Raw genomic sequence first — 20,133 nt, forward strand, 5'->3', positions numbered from 1 at the left:
TTGACAAATGTTTAAACACCGTTTACTGTTATGGATTTTACAGGATGAGGATTGAGGATCATTGATATACCTAATACACTCATAAATATAAATCTATACAAAGTAGGTTACATACATTTTGAATAAAAATGCAGTGGATCAATTTCAAATAAATTATTGTTTAAAACGATGCAAGTGCACATAAGTACAAATGCTTTGTTTTGCAAGCACGGTCTATTCTGTTCGCTGTGTCAAATGTGCAATACAAGTGAAATTAAAACTATTTTAAAAACCAATAGGAAAGTGGTTATGATACGACGGCTCTCTTCATAATCGAATCTATTCTCCTTAGGTCCTAATTGGATATTTCTAACTTACTAATTAAAGCTAGCAGTGTAAAAACAACAGTAACAATGATGGATACAGAAAAAAGTCACTACTACTGTTTACTACTGTTGTTTGTTACTACTGTTTAGTATGTGAACAATTATTGTAACCGGCATAATTTAAACCGGACACAGCGGGAGCTCTGCCGGAATCTTTACTCGGAATTAAAAATGTTATTAAATGGGTGTCGAAATAAACTTTATTTTACCTTTGTGCTGGGGTTTGTTTACTGAACCAGTCGTATTTATCTAATAACAGAATCTTGTAGAATCGGACTCACAGGTGGTTTATGCTTACGCAGTCAACTTAAGTGTTGCGAATTCGAACAGATAAAAGAAAATCTTCGAGTAACATCACGTCACTTCAAACGTTGGAACAAATTGTTCTAAGATTTTTTTTTATATTCATGAATAGATGAAATGAACAATCCAAATGTACCTAATAACTTTTAACTAACTTAAGTAACTATGTCAGCATACCACACAACAGGTTATTTATTAGTAGACAGATTTAAACTAAGATCGCTTAGCAAAGAGATGAATCAAAACTTCTTTGTTAAGAAAACTTTTGGAAACTACTTTGTGTAGAGTTGTCAAATAAGTGTAAACTTTAAATAAGTACCTGATTGGGCGGAGATCCTCGGAAGGCGAACTGGGACGTCATTTTTCACTGTAATTTTTTTGAGTTTGAACAATTAAAAAAAATCCACGTATTATCCGCGTCACTGTCCGTACACTTCACTGTGTCATGTCTGTCGGTTTCAGCCGGCGCATCCGGCGGTGCAGGCTGCCGGGCCGGGCGCCGGATCGATGCGTCGGGAGCGGAGCGGACCGCGTGGTGACGGCGCGTGGTGGCGCGCGCGGCGGCAGTGGGTAATGCGGTAGCTGCCCGCCAGGTGATAGTAATTGGCGCCGCGGTCTCGCTCTGCCGTCGACCGTCCCGCTCGGCGCGCACACGCACACTGGTGCCTGTGTGCGTGCACCTCACCGCTCCTTCTTTTCACGCTGGCGTCGCCGTTTGACCCCGCGCGCTGACGACGCTCTCGATTTTTGCGGTGCGGTGGGTGGCGCCCGCGGCGGGGCGGCCCCCGCTCTGGCCCCGGAGGTGGGGGTAGATGCACTCCTTTTTTAAAGCTTCTCTTTCTTTTCTCGTATTTTCTGTTAGTATTGGTAAGAAGCGGTCTCTTTTATTTTATTTTATACATATTTATTGTGATAATTAACAGTGACGATGCGCACAGCGAGCTAGTCGGTCGAAGCGTCGACTTAATGATAGCTTTGCATTTGATTAAAGGTAACCACGACATTTATATTTTTTATTTTTTTTGATTGTAGAGGGGAGCGGAGACGACACGCCGTGACACGCGGTACCTGAAAGCGAGCAATTTCATCTTGCCGTACCCGAAAATACTTACATGGGTGCTTATAAACAATTATCTCTTAGGTACTTATGATGAGCAAAATTTACTCTTCAGCTCTAGTTCTGCCTTTCAGCTCTACAATTGTCGGAGATCTCGTAGCACTACCTACTGTATTTTTTAAACAGGAAGTTACTCAATAAGTGATTTTATCCGTAAATGTGAATGTAATACTTTAAACAAATACACAATTGTATCTAAATCTATACGAAGAAGTAAAATCTTTCTCGTGTGACTACTTAGTGCAAGAAGAAATGAAAATCATGGGTCGACTCTATACTTCAGAGCTCTATTTTTACATTGAATTTTTGTCTCACTGCCTACGCTGGTAAATGTTTAATAGAGATGTAATTCTATGTATAACGTAAAACGTAACTAATCCCTCACACAAAATTATCAACTTAGAGTAGCAATCATCGCAACTGAAAGATCTAATCCTAGTTTAAATCACTACAAACTTGCCATGTAAGTCAATGTAGACAATATTGTATAACACGTCATTAAGCATAACTTTTAGTGAGCTTTAATGTAGTTTTGAGCGCACTCGAACAAGCGCCGGTCAATCTATGACACCGCAGATTAACGAAATAAAAAGCGCAACGTTCCCAATCGATCTGTTCCCCTCTTCTTTCTTATCGCGCGAATATTTCACACTGCACGCATACCGACCGAAAAAACTCGCACACATATAAAATATTCAAACGGTATAACATAAAAATAAATTATCTTAGGTGAGTATGAGAGTGTTTGCGTGGCCCCCTCCCCTGGGCGGGTCGGCGGCGACCAATTGCGCCCGGCGTCGCGCGCCGCTCGGCGCGCAGCGCGCACTCGCGCCGCGGCCGCCGTGCCGTCCGCACGGCGCTGTCTCTTTACATGCCTATTTATTACTAATAATGCTCCCGGTACCTACACTTTATTTTGTAAACATTGACTTTATATGAATTAACGTAAAATTAAAATAATTTTTATTTTTTTCGGGGGCATATTCGGATTTGCAAAATATGATGCTAATTTGAGTTCATTATCATGCATCACACATTGTTAAACAACATTAGTACAAACCTACACATACATATACTGTGCAATGTGCACACACTAACCCAATAGTATTTCGATGTACTAACAAGAACAAAAAACACCTACCTAGGTAAGTATTTATAATTATGAAATAATCTATTGAATACTTTTTGGGTTCAGGTCATACTAGTAGTAATACGAGTAGTGGAATTCCGTACATCCGTACGTTTTTCAGTACAGATGGCCCTCTGAACTTTCGACCTGAAAGAAATTAATCACTTTTCGCACTAGTGCGTAAAAATAGAGAAAAAAAAAACGAAGCTTTTAAGCAAAATTATAAAAAAAACGAAGCTTTTTCTACATATTGTTTTTTTTTTCAGATGAACAAATATATATTCAAATAATTAATTGAAATACGGTTGTACTCACGTTATTATATCGCTATTGCTGCGACATGTTTCGGGCCAATTCGGAGGCCCCTCTTCAGGCGTATAGGAGTTCACGCGACGGCTAGACTCCGCAAACAATAGCGATATAATAACGTGAGTACAACCGTATTTCAATTAATTATTTGAACAAATATAATACGACAATAATGGTTTTTTGTTAATTTCAATGACATGTAGGTTACTACATTTTAATACAGAATATATATGTGGTTGACTGGTAGAGAATGCCTTAAGGCGTTAAGTCCGCCATTTGTACTTTTTATTGATAATTTGTGCAATAAAGTTTCTTCTTCTTCATGTACCATCTCCGTCCAGGAGGTCGGCGACCATATGTCCATAGTCTCTCTATTTTCAGTCATGCGAATTAGTTTGTCTATGCTCTTCACTTTTAACCAGTCTTTTATATTCCTACTCCATGATATGCGCCTTCTACCACGGCCACGCTTCCCTTCAATTTTTCCTTCAATTATCAATTTCAGTAGGTTATATTTATTGTTTCTATATATTTATATGTCCGAAATATGCTTTTTTTTCTTTATTGTTGATACGATTTCTAGGTCTTTTTCCATTATTTCCAGCCGGCAAATCATGCTGCCAATTTTATCACTTATCCACGTGGATAAAGCATCCGTCACGCTTCAGCAAGTATATCAGTGTGAGAGTGACAGATGTCTTATCCACGTGGATAAGTGATAAAATTGGCAGCATGATACGCCGGCTGAACTCTTAAATTTGTTACTCTGTCAGTCCATTTTATCTTGAGCATCCTTCGATAAATCCACATTTCAAAAGTTCTTAGTTTTTTGACCACTTTCTTTTTTAGGGTCCAGCTTTCGGAACCATACATAAGAATAGGGATGATGTAACATTTGACCAATCGCCATCTCAGTCCTAATTTTATTCTCCTGTTAGTCAGAAGTTTCTTCATTTTCTGGAAGGTTTTTCTGGCAATTTCGATTCTTGTCCGAATTTCTTTCTCCGAGTCCCATTCTTCATTTAACCAACGACCCAGGTACTTATAACTATTTACTCTGTCTATTATTTTATTATCTAAGGATAATGACTTTATTATTTCTGTAGTTGGTTTTTTCTTCTTAACAATCATGTGTTTAGTTTTTTTAAGTCCATATTCCAAAAGTGTGTTATTTAGTTTTTGCAGCATTAATTGAAGGTCTTCAGGGTTAGTAGTTAGAAGGACGGTGTCATCAGCGTAGCGTATGTTCTGTATCAGTTTGCCATTCACACGGATTCCAAGATCAAGTTCTTCAAAAGCAGTTCTAAAAATCATCTCTGAGTACAAATTGAATAAACAGGGTGATAAGATACAACCCTATCTTACGCCTTTCTCTATTTGAACTTCTTCCGTTACAACATTATTAATTTTTATTTTAGCTTTCTGTTTCCAATATAAGTTTTCTATAAATTTAATGTCGTTGCCATCTATTCCTATGGACTGTAATATATTAATTAATTTAGCATGGTTAACGTTGTCGAATGCTTTTTCGAAGTCGATAAAGCACATATGGACATCTACATTAACATCTAAACATCTTTCTACCAAAACTTGAACGGCTACTAAAGCGTCTCTAGTACCTAATCCGGCTCTAAACCCAAATTGTGTGTCGCTTATGTTTTCTTCTACTTTCTTATATATTCTTGTTTGTATGATTTTTAGAAATACCTTCAAGAAGTGACTCATAACACTGATCATTCGATGATCACTGCAGTGTTTGGCATTGGCCTTTTTTTGGTAAAGGTGTGAATATTGATAAAAGCCAGTCTTCAGGGAGCATATTGTCTGATTGATAAAACTTGTTTAATAATGTGACTAAACTATCTGTATTGTAGTCATGTATCAGTTTTAATACTTCGACCGCAATTTCATCGGGACCCAATGCCTTTCTACCCTTCATTTGTTTTAAGGCTGATATAAATTCTGACTTCAGTATTGCTGGACTTTCTAAGTTGCAATCATTTAGAGGCTCTGTCGGTGCCCTGTTATCTTTAAAGAGCTGTTGAACATACTCTTGCCAGACGTCGCAGGCCTTTTCTTTATCAACCACTATTTTCCCATTTTGATTTATGAGTGTACTTTGAATTCGTTTTTTGTCTGTGTTTGTGAACTCTTTCACCTTTTTATGTAGATTAAAGCTATCGTGTAATTGCTGCAATTTTTCTATTTCTTTACATTTATTTGTTAACCACTGTTCCCTTGCGGCAATGATTTCCTTGTTTATTTTCTTATCTGTTTCTTTATATTTTTGATCATTTGTATTTTTATATTTTCGCCTTTCATCCATTAGTAGTAATATATCATCAGTCATCCATTCCTGTTGCTTGCCCGCCTTTTTACTAAATAGTTCCTCCGATGTTATTTTTCTTATTTCTGTCACCAGAGCTTTATATGTTATTAAAGGATTGTCCCCGTTCTCGTATATAGGTTTTATACAATTGTTAAGTTTGACACTCACTGAGGTTTTAACAGTTTCATCTTTAAGGCAATCAATCAATAGGTAAGGATCAATAAAAGTTTAAATAAATAAAAATAAATAAAAATATATAATAGTACAAGATTTTAATTCGATAAACATCCAGTATACAAATATTTACCTATTGGGGAAACCACGATGCGGCGTGGAGCGTGGAGACTGGAGAGGTGGTGGCGTTGCTAACAGTAAAAGCGATAACTACCGACTACAGATTTCGTAAATATTAATAATATTATAAAACCAGAAATTTAAATTGTTAAATTAAATTCGTTTAATAGTTAACATAAAGTGTAAAAAACCGTTTATAAGTGTTAAATGCTTTGCAAATTTTGAGATTTAGTAACATTATAAGAAAACATACCTAGGTATTGGCAGAAAAAACTGTTTTTTTTTTCAAGCCAGAAAAAAAATCGTTTTTTGCAACCCTAATCTGTACCGAAAAATAAATTAATGTACTTTTCATCACTCTGCCACACTATGTATGCTCTTGCAGTTGCACGCAGCGCAGGCGGCTCCCGCTCCGCAGAAAAATCTTTCGCCCTAGGGAGTTATGAAATTTCTACTACCGTATTTAATTCTTTTTGTATTTTTTATAATGCAAGTGTGATGAAACATATTGTGTTTGTAACTCAGGGCTTAAGAATATTGTACCTAGACTCGATTCCTTAAATCGCTCCGGCAAGCCATCCCCATTTAACTTACTCTGTGTGCAATATTTAACTCCCGCCTAGGGTTTGCAAGATCCGCCGATTTTTCGGATCCGGATATTTCGGATCTTAAGATTTGCCGAATCCGGATATCCGGATATTTCGGATAAAACGAATCTGTGTTGAAAAGGTCACTTTTTATAGGGGTTTCGTCAAATCAAAGCTGCTGTTACCGAAATAAAATAATTTAAACTCACAAAACCACATAAATATAGTCTATTTTCGCTTCATCCTTTAGACGAACTTTTAACATACAGTTGTGTCGTTTAACTTCAAACTCGTATAAATCGATTCGGTTTTAAGGATGATTATACAAAAAAAGCAGAATGGATTTACCCGAGTTTGAAGTTAAGCGACACAATTAATGTCACTCCCATTGTACAGTACAGCATATAATATTAAACAGTAGGCCAATATTTTTGTTTAACATACATAAGCTAATGCAGGGTAATTTAGTGTTGTTGACTAATACCTCCGTTTTACTGGGGCGTCTATCCGTAACCACAGCCAATAAATACATCCATTCGAAATTGCAGATGTAGGAAAAAAGATAAAATAATATATGTAATTTCATTGCGTTACACGTATTAGACGTGTAAAATATGTTACACATATTTAGTTATCATGTATCATTTTCAATTGTTTTTCTGAACTTATGTGCAAAATGTCATTTGATATTTGCCAGTCGCTTTTCAGTGAAGCTCTAAGGCTGGCAGCGCATCTCCAATCCTTCTGGTGTTTTGGGTGTCCATAGGCAGGAGTGATCGCTTACCATCAAGCGACCTGTCTGCTAGTTTGCCTCCCATCTTATTAAATACAAAAAAATGGATCTGGATATTAATTAATTAATTCCATGATCTCTAATTCATCATTAAGCTAAAAACATCCATGGCAATAGTTTCTGCTTTATAGAAAATTAATAATTTATCGTTATTCCTGCGGGATAATAATAATAATAATATAATGGGATGCATCCAGTTAGAAACGAAAGCAGTTTTAAAAACAATGGTTTACTGTTCATGTTATTTAGTTTGTTAACATATAGTTTTATGGATTCATCGCATGGCGTAATGTACCAAACCTAACCTAGCTTGATATTCTGGAGTATCTGAATGAAATAAATGTGAATAAACATTTTAGGCGACAAAATACAGGAAATAATTCATAAATTTTATTCGAAAATTCTTTCTGGCGTGGACAGATACCCATATTTAACGGATCCGTATTATCCGTTTTATCCGGATCCTATGAGACCTCGGATCCGGATCTCAAATTCAACGGATATCCGGATAATTCGGATATCCGGATATCCGGATCTCAAACCCTACTCCCGCCCCACGCAGTCATTACACAACAAAGAAAAACTGAAGAAGAAGAAGGACAAGAAATAGAAAGATAACTTCTGGCACTTTGGCTAGGTCAGCTCAACCACAAATTATTTTCGGGCATGTATACATAACCTTTTCCTAGTGTTTTGACCCAGAGGGAGAGGCCAAATGTTTATCAAAAATGGTTTTAGAAGACCTACTCATATTGGGTTGCATTGCAGTGCAGCACTGAATATAATATAATGTTGCAGCGAAAAAATCCTTCCTTTTCGTGAAGGCGATCGATCTACCTTGATAAAAATGTCAGTTTTTGGTTTCCGACTTTGTCAGTGTCATGGCAAATTGCTTTACCACTGACAACCACGGAGCAAAGCCACAAAACAGACAGACAGAAAGACTGAGAGATTGACATCGGACAGGTAAGGTATAAAGACGATCAACCAAATCTTGGCACTAAAAAAGGCGGCGAATTTGAAAAATGTAGGAGGTCATTTCTCAAAATTTTGCCACCCCCACCTGTCAGTACGTTTATGTTAGAACTTTTTTTTTAGTATACAATATCTTCATAAATAAATTATCAATACATATTGAAAGACATATTTTACATAGAGGCCTGATGCTTTGAAATCGATTTATTTTATATTAATGAAATAAATAATAATTGTATCTAAGTTTTGTCGTTCACCTTCCGTGTCCCAACGCGGAGTACTCATGTTTCGAGTTGTTAAAAGTACACAAATTATTAACTTTACTTACCTTTATTGCTGTATTTTATTTGCATATATCCTTAACTTTTAAAACTAGACTATCTGATAATAATATTACACTTATGTTCCAAGTTATTTGGCTTTAAAGTTTGTCCACGGCCGTTTTTGTCGTTGACCTGTCGAGACAAACTCGCAAGCACTGTGCGATCCCTACTCCACCTCTACCGCCTCACCCCGCATGAATCGAAGCCGCCAGTATCGGCCATCACCTGCAAGCAACGGCACGTGCTCACTACGCCTTGATTAGAAAATAGAAAATTTTAATTACCTCGAACGGGAGTTTGTAACGGGTAAGTAGTCGTTATTCTGTCAATCATAATTTGGTTATTGTTTGAGATACTGCATTAACTGTAACATATGTTTCGTATTTTGTTGCTTAATTTTTAGGCACCTAAATATTTAGTTTGTTCGGCAAATACTTTTTGAGTTTTGGTGAAATAACTGGCATTTTGTCGGTCACCTGTGCATCGTTCACCTGGCTAAAATAGGCAAGTGAACGACATTTTGGGACAGGGTGACGACAATAATGATAAATTTACCAATCGTAATAATACTTTTTTACACCTTTAATATTGGTTTTGTGCGTTAAATGAGAAAAGTATTACTGTTATATCGGTTTATGCTGCATTTCTCAAAGGATTGTTGCTTTTTTGCGGTGTGTGTCCTTCACCTGTGCGATAAAGCCAGGTGAACGACTCAGTGACAGGAAACCGACACGTCGATCACTTGTCATAAGCCAGATGAACCATTACGAGGGGCGATCAATCGGATCAATAAGTAATGATAATGAGTATTAAAACATAAATTAGAATATGAGTATCCTTATATTTTTATAATTAAAAGTAACTCTTTTGTGATTTATTTACATATTTTAATTTTTTCATTTGTTTTTTGCCCCCTTTAAAAAATGAAATCTTAATTATAGTCTAAATACCATCTCAGGAAGCAAGTGCTTGCTTGAAGTGAAGTCACTTCATTATACTTCAGAGTAGCTATTATATTACAATTTTATTTAAAGGTCGGGTATAAAATATTAATGGCCCTTATATTGCCTTCAATATGAGGTATGTCACTTGTAGCTTTAAATACACCAATTAAGCAGCACCCTCGGCAAATTGAGGGTTCGGCCAATTTTTATTTTGATTGTTTAAATTTTTTTTATTTTAACAGGACTTACCGTCGCCGGCCAATTGTCTTCATAAAACACGTGCCTTCCTAAACCTTGAAACATCGAGTCCATAGAGTCAGCCCATGATAAGTCTGCAACGATTTTGATAGCCCTGCCTCTGTAAGGGTTAAGTAAACGTCATCATTTCTAGAAGTTTGACGTTTAAAATAACACTTGCACCGCTGGGGCTGTCAAAATTGTTGCAAACTTATCGTGGGATGACTTTAACACTTAAAAGTTCATTAAAAATGTAGGTTAGGTGTAGGCAAAAGTTCATAGAAAATTAGAATTTCGTGCCTTTTTTTTAGTGCCAAGATTTGGTTAACCGTCTATATATTATAAGGATTATTATTGGATGAACTGCTGTTTTAAGGGCAGGTTATGTAAGGCCAATACTATATCGTCTTGAAAATATTCTAGGAAGGTATAAGAAAATTTCCTTATCAGAACATGATACCGTATTTGCACTTAAGAGGGCTTTCGTGTTAAAAATAGTGAAATCGCAACCGAGCGCTTGATCATACCGTGTGTGGTATCAAATTAAAGGGCTTTGCGAGTAGTTTATAAATATATATCACATTATAGGACTTTTTCTACTTGGTCTAACAAAATATGAGAAAATGTCCAAAAGTGGTAATAATTGTACCGGTGAAGGCTCGTTTTCAAAAAATTGGCAAAAATCAATAATAGCAATTTATAATCACTAAGGCATAACAGCAATTTAAGTAAACGTTGCAGATTAATTTAGTACAAAACTTACTTCGATGTGATGTAGATTTTCAAAGAAATTGTCACTTAATTTTAGGTAATTTCTGAAAAAAATTGAATTCGCCTTAGGCTAGTTTACTCTTTTTCAAAAACTTAAAATAAAAATCTAGTCTGAAATGATTGTGGTACAGGATATACGAATTATAAATTTACCCGTTTTAATATTCAAAATTGTCCAAATTTTACAAATAAGATCGACTGATTCAGCTCTATAGGTGCGTTTTTCTAAACGTGCATTAGAGAAAAATTCATAATTAATTTAATGAGTTAGTTTTCAAAAATCCAGTCTTATAAAAATCAAGATAATAAGATGCTCTAACTGGAACTTGAATTAAATAAATCTATTGGATAACGGAAAGTATAGTATTTCACCGACTAAAACTATCAATTTTACATTCTTTTGACGTTTTTTTTGAAAGCAGCCTTAAATATCTCTCCATGATTTTTTTATGCACAACACCTGTGATGTGCATCTACATCTAGGGCTGGTCGGTAATAGTATATTATATAATGGTAACTTTATAAAGGCTATAAAAATTGAGTGTTTAGTAAGGTACGAGACTTTTAGCTTTCATAATGTTACAATTGTATACTATACTTTTTCTACGACAGCCAAATACGTACCTGTCAGCGAGAACAATAAAATGGGTTAATTTCCTTGTACGCTTTCTTCGACTTTTCAGGTAACAAATTGTCAGTCACTTTGAGCCCCATATAGCCTTGATTTCTTCGGGAGTACATTGTTCATCAAAATCACTCATAATAATTAATAATTTAAGATTTTGCACAATAACGTCGACCGATAATAAACTACAAAACACTGAATACTTATTATTGCAAATGAAAACAAACCTGTTAAATGGAAGTTTTAGGTACTTTAAAAAAAATTAACAGAACTCCCATATTCGATTACTGCTCAGTAGTTATCATATGAACCTATAGACAAACAGACTTTCTTATCGTTACTCAAATGAAGTTAATTTGGATACCGCTGACAATAATCTAATTGACAGATTTAAGTGCTGGAGTAGAAAAAAGCTCGTCCATATGGATGTCTCACCTATATTATATTATGCATGTAGATATAGGTATCTATTTAGTACGTAGGTATACACTCTACATAACTGTAGTGGTAAAGGGTATATGAAAAGTGTACCTACACGTTCCACATTGTAAAAACGGGAAATCTTCTCTGGTGATATTTTTTTTTTCATTATAGTATATTTATGCAACCGGCATTTATAGGAGGTCAAAAAAGGCGAGTGGCGTGGGTAACAATAGACTAGTTTCCTACTAGTCAAATCAGCTCCTTTTTAAGAACTGTCAAAACGATTTGCTAATACAATATGTGGCGAGTGACGTCACGGTCAATTCACATTGACGCATTATTTGACAATCAAAGGCGTATTTTTGAAGCTTTTAAACTTGCGTGCATATTTTCGATTTTGCTATTCATCCAACACAATTTATTTCATTGGGTGCCATAAACATTTACGATTTGGGACGATTGTTTAATGTATAGTTATATTTTAATTCAATCGACCCATTTATAATATATATTGTCGAGATATATTGCAAATAACATTAAATAATTATGACAAATCGCGTAACATATTAAGGTTTTCAAATCAAATCAAATATCTTTATTGCAGTAATATTACACATTACATACAAATGTAGCAGGTAATACAGACCCTGTAAGGGCATAGCAACTTACATATTGTAATTATGTAGGTACTTATTATAAGTACAATTATTTCTTATAAGCTAATGATATGTCTATACCAACATATAGACATCTGCACTATAACTATACATATTTGTAACATTATGGTGATTTTAATTATTTTTCCAGGAGGCATCATCAAAAAATTATTTCATTGAATAATAACTTTTATCTAACAAATATCTATTTAAAGCTGTTTCAAAAAGTTTGGGTTTTTGAACGTGCTTGCATAAGAGACAACACTAATTTGAGAGAAGACGCGTTTCGTTCCATTCTGTTTACACGACTCATTGTGACCTATTTTTTCAAAATATAAACCATTTTATAAATTATGTTTAATATGTCTAAAAGTAAACAATTACATAGGAAATATCAATGTTTTAAATATCAATGCCTTAATAGTATGTTTATATGTAGTTTTATTCCGTCTTAGTTAACTAGGCTAATATTAAAACAACTCGGTAAGTAGTCATAAAACGGAACGCATACTTTTTACGCACTAGTGCGTAACTAGTCTATTTGAGGCGCTTTAATAAAGACGCCACGAGTAATACTCAGTTAAACACCGTTGCATACCTACAATATGGGTTGCCCTCATCTGGCAGAATAATTTTGGCCAGAAACACACTTCGCATAACATGTTTCGTAGAAAAACATTCGGTCGAATGGTAATTTTTCAGAAAACTTAGTTGGCATTGTCATGTGTAATAATAATGCAAACTAATAGTAATAATACCGCGCATACGTCACATTTTGCGGAATATTGTTTCACAGAACATTACTTTGGTCGACTTTGATTTAGCATAATTTTATGTACCATAATAATCGTATAGCATACTATTTATTACAAGAGCAGAATTATGACACGCTATAGAAAAGGAAATACTGTCTCAGAGCCCCCGTTAGGTACGACGACGAGCGAAGCGAGGATAAGTGTTATAGGTATCTTGCATCCGCAACACATCTTACTCGCTATTAAAAAGCAAATTGCAACTTTAAGTCGCCTAAATATCATGCACAAATTTTAATAATATTATCTGCGAAAGTACCATTCGACTAGAAGACATGTAGACAAGTACATTATGCTCATCAACATTATGCCAACGTACGATTCGGTATTATAAAAATTTGTGAAATGATTTATGCCAAAGCATATTCTGCGTAAGGTATTTCTGCCAAAAACTATTATGCAAATTAGATATATGCGAAAACAGTTTCTGCAAGATAATAGTGAACCCTACAATACTTTTTCTACGACAACGCACTTAGTTTTTAATAGTTTTCTGAAATAACTTTCGTGAAATTCACACTGTTTCCGGGTCAATCACGGCAAGAGTAACGAGTCACCATTTTATGTATGTTCCATTTATTCACGATGCAACTTCAAGTGATAATCTATCTCTAAATAAGTGTTACTTCCCGATATATATTACCTGACTTTATAACTTCTTATATTATTTTAGTGTTATATTCAAACTAGTGTTTCGAAATCATATAAACTAGTAAGAACTAAAACAATAACATGAAAACTAAAATTAAAGCTATAAATAAAATTAAACCTATAAATAAAACTAAATATATGCATAGATCCTTTCATTTGCAGCTGTAGTTCAAATAAACGCTCAATGAAGCGTCCCCAGAACTTAAAAGCCAACTGAACAGTCTGACGTGAATTAGATATATATATATGTCGCAGGGAAATGGCCAAAACAGAGATTTGATCAAATCTCTAAGGGATTTGATCAAATCACGCAGGATGTCAAAATGGCGAATCCATTTCATCATTTCTCTAGAAAATTTCAGTCATTTGACTAAATCCCTGACTCTGTTTAGTGATATCATAAAATCGGCCAATAGACATGCCACGTTTTGTCATTTCACTAGATTTGTTTAGGGATTTGATAAAATCCCTGAACCACGACAGTTAGTTGATGAAACGAACTCAAAAAGTCAACTAGTTTTAACATTTCCCTAAACAAATTTAGGGAAATGATAAAGTCTCAACTGGTGATTTGATCAAATGTCTGAACTGGTTTCTATTGTGAAATAACAGTAAAAACCTATAGTACCGAAACCATTATTCCACAGTTCTGTGATATAAAAGAGTAATTGTGACGTATACGGCGATGAGATATAAAAGACATTAGAAAACGACTATTAACGCTTTTCAAAGCTATATAAACGTATCCTGAAAACTTCATTATACAGCAAAATAGCTCTATAATGGTATTCATACCACTACTACAGTGTTAAATACTGTAGCAGTGTTTTCCAAAGCCACTATATCCCAAAATAGTGGTATAGTTAGGTTTTAATTTCTGTTAAAATACGACTACTAAAAATACTATAAGCGGCTTGTTGGGAACCTTAATAGCGCAAATTGATAGCATAACCGTGATTCCTAACACTATTATACAATAATATTGTTCTTTAGTAGGTTATTTGATCCTGCTATAGACCAGGCCTATAGGGGCTCTATAAAATGGTGATATAAACGTTTACATCACTTCCTAATAACACCTTTTAGCTGTATAACACAACAACTATAGCGGCTTGTCGGGAACCTTAATAGCGTAAATTGATTGCATAACAGTGATTTCTAACACCATTATATAATAATATTGTTCTATAGTAGTCATATTTGATCCTGTTATAGACCAGGCCTATAGCGGCTCTATAAAATGGTGATATAAACGTTTACATCACTTCCTAATAACACCTTTTAGCTGTATAACGCAACAACTATAGCGGCTTGTCGGGAACCTTAATAGCGCAAATTGATTGCATAACAGTGATTTCTAACACCATTATATAATAATATTGTTCTATAGTAGTCATATTTGATCCTGTTATAGACCAGGCCTATAGCGGCTCTATAAAATGGTGATATAAACGTTTACATCACTTCCTAATAACACCTTTTAGCTGTATAACGCAACAACTATAGCGGCTTGTCGGGAACCTTAATAGCGCAAATTGATTGCATAGCAGTGATTCCTAACACTATTATACAATAATATAGATCTATAGTAGTCATATTTGATCCTGTTATAGACCAGGCCTATAGCAAGAATCTAATATATCCAATTAGATTTATTAGACTCTTGCCTTTGTCACTTGATTTGATTGAATCCTTAAACTAGATTAGTGAAATGGTAAAATTGAATCCGTTTTACGAGTTTTTGGTTATCTATAAATAAGAAAAAAAAAATAGAATAAGTGAAGAAACAAAGCTAAAAATGTTTCATTTTAAATTATTTTCATATTTATTAAAACATTTTGTCTTTTCACTGAACTTGTTTAGCGAAATGATAAAACTAGTTGACTTTATAAGCTCGTTTCGTCAACTTACTGACGTGGTTCAGTGATTTTATCAAATCCCTAAACAATTCTAGTGAAATGACAAAACGTGGCGTGTCTGTTGGTCGATTTTGTGATTTCACTAAACAGAGTATGGGATTTAGTCAAATGACTGAAATTTTCTAGAGAAATGATAAAATGGATTCGCCATTTTGACATCCTGTGTGATTTGATCATATCCCTTAGTGATTTCATGAAATCTCTGTTTTGGCCATTTCCCTGCGACATATATATAGATCAGCACAATAAAAAAAACTAGAGATGACTTGCTCTCATGGGTTTGCAGTTACTTCTACATAAAGTATAAATATATATATTCACATCGTCACTATGCAGAATGGAGGTCAGGTATAATATTATCATTAGTTCTTGCCATTGCCACTATTACCGAATACCGATGCTTCATTTCATTTATAATTTAAATACCACATAATTTAAATTCGTTTTGATATAATTGTACTTATATTTATAAACCAAGGTAGCAAGTGGTCCACGTAAAGGGATGATAAATATTAAGTATTGATGATGGTGGACGTGGAGTAGTGGCGGTGAAACGAACTCTACCCTCCGCAAAGCAACCGCCACTCCGCGCCGCTCGAACAACCCATTGTTCCAAATTGTATGCTTAGAAATCGCGCATTTAAAACAAATGAACAGTGACTATAACTCATTCCGCAACAGATGTTTGCGAACCGCCGCCGCCGTAATCGGTATTATGAGATTGCGCTAATTTTTTCAGAATTTTAAGAGCTGCCAAATGTTTACAATCTCGTTTTAGTGCCTTTGATGTCCCCTTTGATATCACCACGTGTGCTCGCCGGCTGCATAACACATCACTGTATAATAACCTGAACGACAGATTGAAATAAAATGGGAAGACGCATCGGCATCTTAAAAAGGTTCGCGTAAGAAAATAAAAAGAAAGTGAGCGTTATTTGTTTTAGTCAAATGAGTTTCTGAGGTCGGCTCTCATACATATCGAGTTCGTGGAAGGCTTTATTAGCGCTGCACCTACCGCCTCAAAGACACATCGCATTTAAATATCACACTGAAAGCGTCAATCTACATACTACGTCCTATTGAGCAAATCCTAAAAGTGATTTATACCGAGTCCCTATTCGATTGAAGCAGATTACAAATAATGAATAAAATTGCATACGAAATGAGTAGACCTCACGGTCCGTGGGTGTTTGGTTGTTTGCGCGGGGAGGGTGCTTATTGCCTGCTAGCGCGCACCCGCGGCTCCGCCCGCCTAACTCCATCGCGGGTGATGCATGCTTCATCCGACCAGCTAAACTTCCGGTACATCATATCTCTGGGGAAATCATATTGAACGGCCATTATTCATAGTTTTTGGTCGGAGCTGGTGAGCATCGTCTTAATCTAGCGTGTGATTTATTTATCAATTATCTCTTTAACTTTGTAGATCTTAGGGTTGAAGAGTTGCAGTATTGGAAGGGTGAGGACAAGTTGGTGCGGAAGACAAAAGAAGGCAGAAGCAGGAATGAGTCCGGGCGGGCGCTTCCGCCCGGCGCGGGTAGGGCGCGGATAGTGTTATGTAGCGGAAGGCCGCGCGTAGACCTAACCGATACTAGACATGTCAATCTGCTTTTCCACTATAGTACTACTCCACTGCCTCGATATTTTGCTTTATCGCTATGAAAGGTTATTTAATATGAAAAAAAGATTATGTAAGTGCCCAAAAATTACAGTTATTAATTTCACATATCTCTACTTTCTTAACGAACACAAAATATTATAAAATATTCGCAAATAAATTATACGTCTTCTATATTTCATCGCGCAGCGTGAGGGAAGCATTTTTTTATGGTGGATAGGTACCTAATAACCACCTCAATACTCGCCCTATTCTTTATTATATGGCATAACTTCTAGGTACGGACAGCTCCGACACCACTGGGACAACGCCATCCCTAAAACGTTCGAGGTTTGTCTCAAAATGTTATCAAATCATATGCGATAAAGTCCCGCTTTTTAAAGTTTGGACACTAGTATAGGATGTTGCCACTTTTTAATGTTTATTCTTAGCCTGGCTGTATAGTCGATGGGACGATGTCAGTTCTAGCGGCGCTCGTGGCCTGTCTCAGCCGAGCACGTTGTTTGCGGACACGGCGCGGGCACGGAGAGGAGGATGGTCATTTAGTGGCAGCCCCCCTCCGTGTCTGCACAGACTGATTAAACGATCTGCTGTCTGTGTCGAGACTTGTTTGTTTTGCTCCTCTCATCGATTCCACTCCGCTTAAGTGTTTGAGTGAGATTTTCTTCATACAAATGTATTGGAAATTGTATACTACTGTACTGTGCTCTTATTTCTTTCAATTTATTATTATTTATTTCAAACCTGCCTTTCTAGACTGGCGCTATTATGTGTTAATTACGCCTCATTAATGTTTTTATCACCTTCGAGCAGCCTCCGCTCGTCTAATTACAATTTTTATGTCTTTGTGTACAAAGTAGCCGCGGATCCGAAAGTGAACTATATTACGCCGGCTTTTGTGTGAGTTCGACATGCAAAGCCTGACAAAGGCTAGTATAGTATGTAGGTGTAAAAAGATGGGGTGATAGTTGTGCCGAGGCTATTAAGTTCTTTCAAATGATAATTATAATTTGCCAACGTTACAGTGAAGCCTTAGTCAATCAATGTAAAATATCAGTGGCGGCTGGTGAAAATTTCTGCTAGGCAAAAAGAAAACTACCTTAACATTAGGTACTTTACTAAGTAATCAATTTTAGGCAAGCCGGTGGGAATCGGCTTGTATGGACCAGCCGCTGCTGTAAAATATATATAAGTATTGATTATTTTATCGTGAAAATTATTTATCTAATAGGTATTGTACCTACGAATGGACTAACTACATACATAAAAGGCGCGACTGGTCATACAAATCCATTTAAGTGATGGTCTTCTTAACTTATTGATAGTTCATCCATACATTCCATAGATAATTTGGTACACGCATATATGTATAGTCGCCATCAGATATTCAAAAATGTTTATTAAAATAAAATTACGAGCTTATAGTAAAACAAAAAAATTAAAAATTTAACTTTACACAGTGTGTTACCAACAAGTGGGCTTTTTTTAAAGGAACGTAATCTTACATAGTTAACGATGCCCTTAATTGAATTGATAGTTAAAAAAATGACTTTATAGACTTTCTAACACTAACATTTCGGAAAATTGATTTTTCAGTTAATTTAAATAACTATAATATTTTGCTGATATGCGCAAGCGATTGCTAATTGACTGTATTGGTGGTAACACACAGTAGACAACGAATTAATATATGAACCTTGACAATAGGCACTAACAGTATCGAGTTGTGACTAGGAAAAAGTAAAAAGTCTAGGATTGTTTTAGAGAGGATAATATTTTCTGCATTAAAATTCCTAGTCCTAACCCAATGATTCCATAAAACGGGTAAACATTTTTTTTTCTAGCTTTCATTATCATAACACTATACCTAGTAACCCCATGGACGGATCCTCACTACTCGTATTGTTTTACGCCTTATGTACTTAGTACTAGTACTAATGTTACTCTCCATCTCTTCGACTATCTCCACTTGAAAAATCACGTCAATTCGTTGTTCCTTTTTGCCGTGAAAGACGGACAAACAAACAGACACACTCTTTCCCATTTATAATATTAGTATGAATTGTTAGCCAGCGCTGTACGCTATTCTAGAATTTGCGTGAACCAACTTTCAAGGCAACTCTACTTCAACCATACTATATCATATAGAGGTACATCTGAGGTTATCAGGAGAACATTTTCAGATAGGCACTTTGTAACCGACCTTGGGTTTAGGGATAACATGGTTTGTATGTATATGTATAGTAGTCCCACCTAGGTTAGCTAAGTACGGAGAGCTGCAAAAGTACATGGCGAATTCATCAATAAATTTGCAGCTCACTGTACATGTACATTTTACAATATGTACATATGCGGGAATCGTAAGGGGCCGTAAAAGATCACGACTCAACAGTGGCAAGTGGCAACCTTTACTAGTATACCTTTAATAAAAAACTGGCCAAGAGCGTGTCGGGCCACGCTCAGTGTAGGGTTCCGTAGTTTTCCGTATTTTAATAAACTACTGAATCTATCAAGTTCAAAACAATTTTCCTAGAAAGTCTTTATAAAGTTCTACTTTTGTGATTTTTTTTCATATTTTTTAAACATATGGTTCAAAAGTTAGAGGGGGGGGGGACGCACTTTTTTTTCCTTTAGGAGCGATTATTTCCGAAAATATTAATACTATCAAAAACGATCTTAGTAAACCCGTATTCATTTTTAAATACCTATCCAACAATATGTCACACGTTGGGGTTGGAATGAAAAAAAATATCAGCCCCCACTTTACATAGGGGGGGGGGTACCCTAATAAAACATTTTTTTCCATTTTTTATTTTAGCACTTTGTTGGCGTGATTGATATACATATTGGTACTAAATTTCAGCTTTCTAGTGCTAACGGTTACTGAGATTAATCCGCGAACGGACGGACGGACGGACGGACGGACAGACAGACAGACAGACATGGCGAAACT

General features: G+C 35.7%; 1 protein-coding gene across 2 annotated transcripts in view; it reads right to left on the bottom strand.

Moving 5' to 3' along the window:
- Positions 1 to 1,363, bottom strand: part of LOC125241477 (homeobox protein caupolican) — a 63,185-nt gene extending 61,822 nt beyond the window's left edge. The window contains exon 1 of one of the 2 annotated variants that reach the window (XM_048149988.1): positions 988 to 1,363. In XM_048149988.1, the coding sequence (XP_048005945.1) occupies positions 988 to 1,029 (42 nt within the window). In that variant the 5' untranslated portion in view covers positions 1,030 to 1,363. The remainder of the gene's footprint in view (positions 1 to 987) is intronic. The other variant, XM_048149989.1, reaches the window with a different exon arrangement.
- Between the last annotated feature and the right edge of the window lie 18,770 nt (positions 1,364 to 20,133).

Source organism: Leguminivora glycinivorella, chromosome Z (assembly GCF_023078275.1).
Source record: "Leguminivora glycinivorella isolate SPB_JAAS2020 chromosome Z, LegGlyc_1.1, whole genome shotgun sequence".
NCBI classification, from domain to species: Eukaryota; Metazoa; Arthropoda; class Insecta; order Lepidoptera; family Tortricidae; genus Leguminivora; species Leguminivora glycinivorella.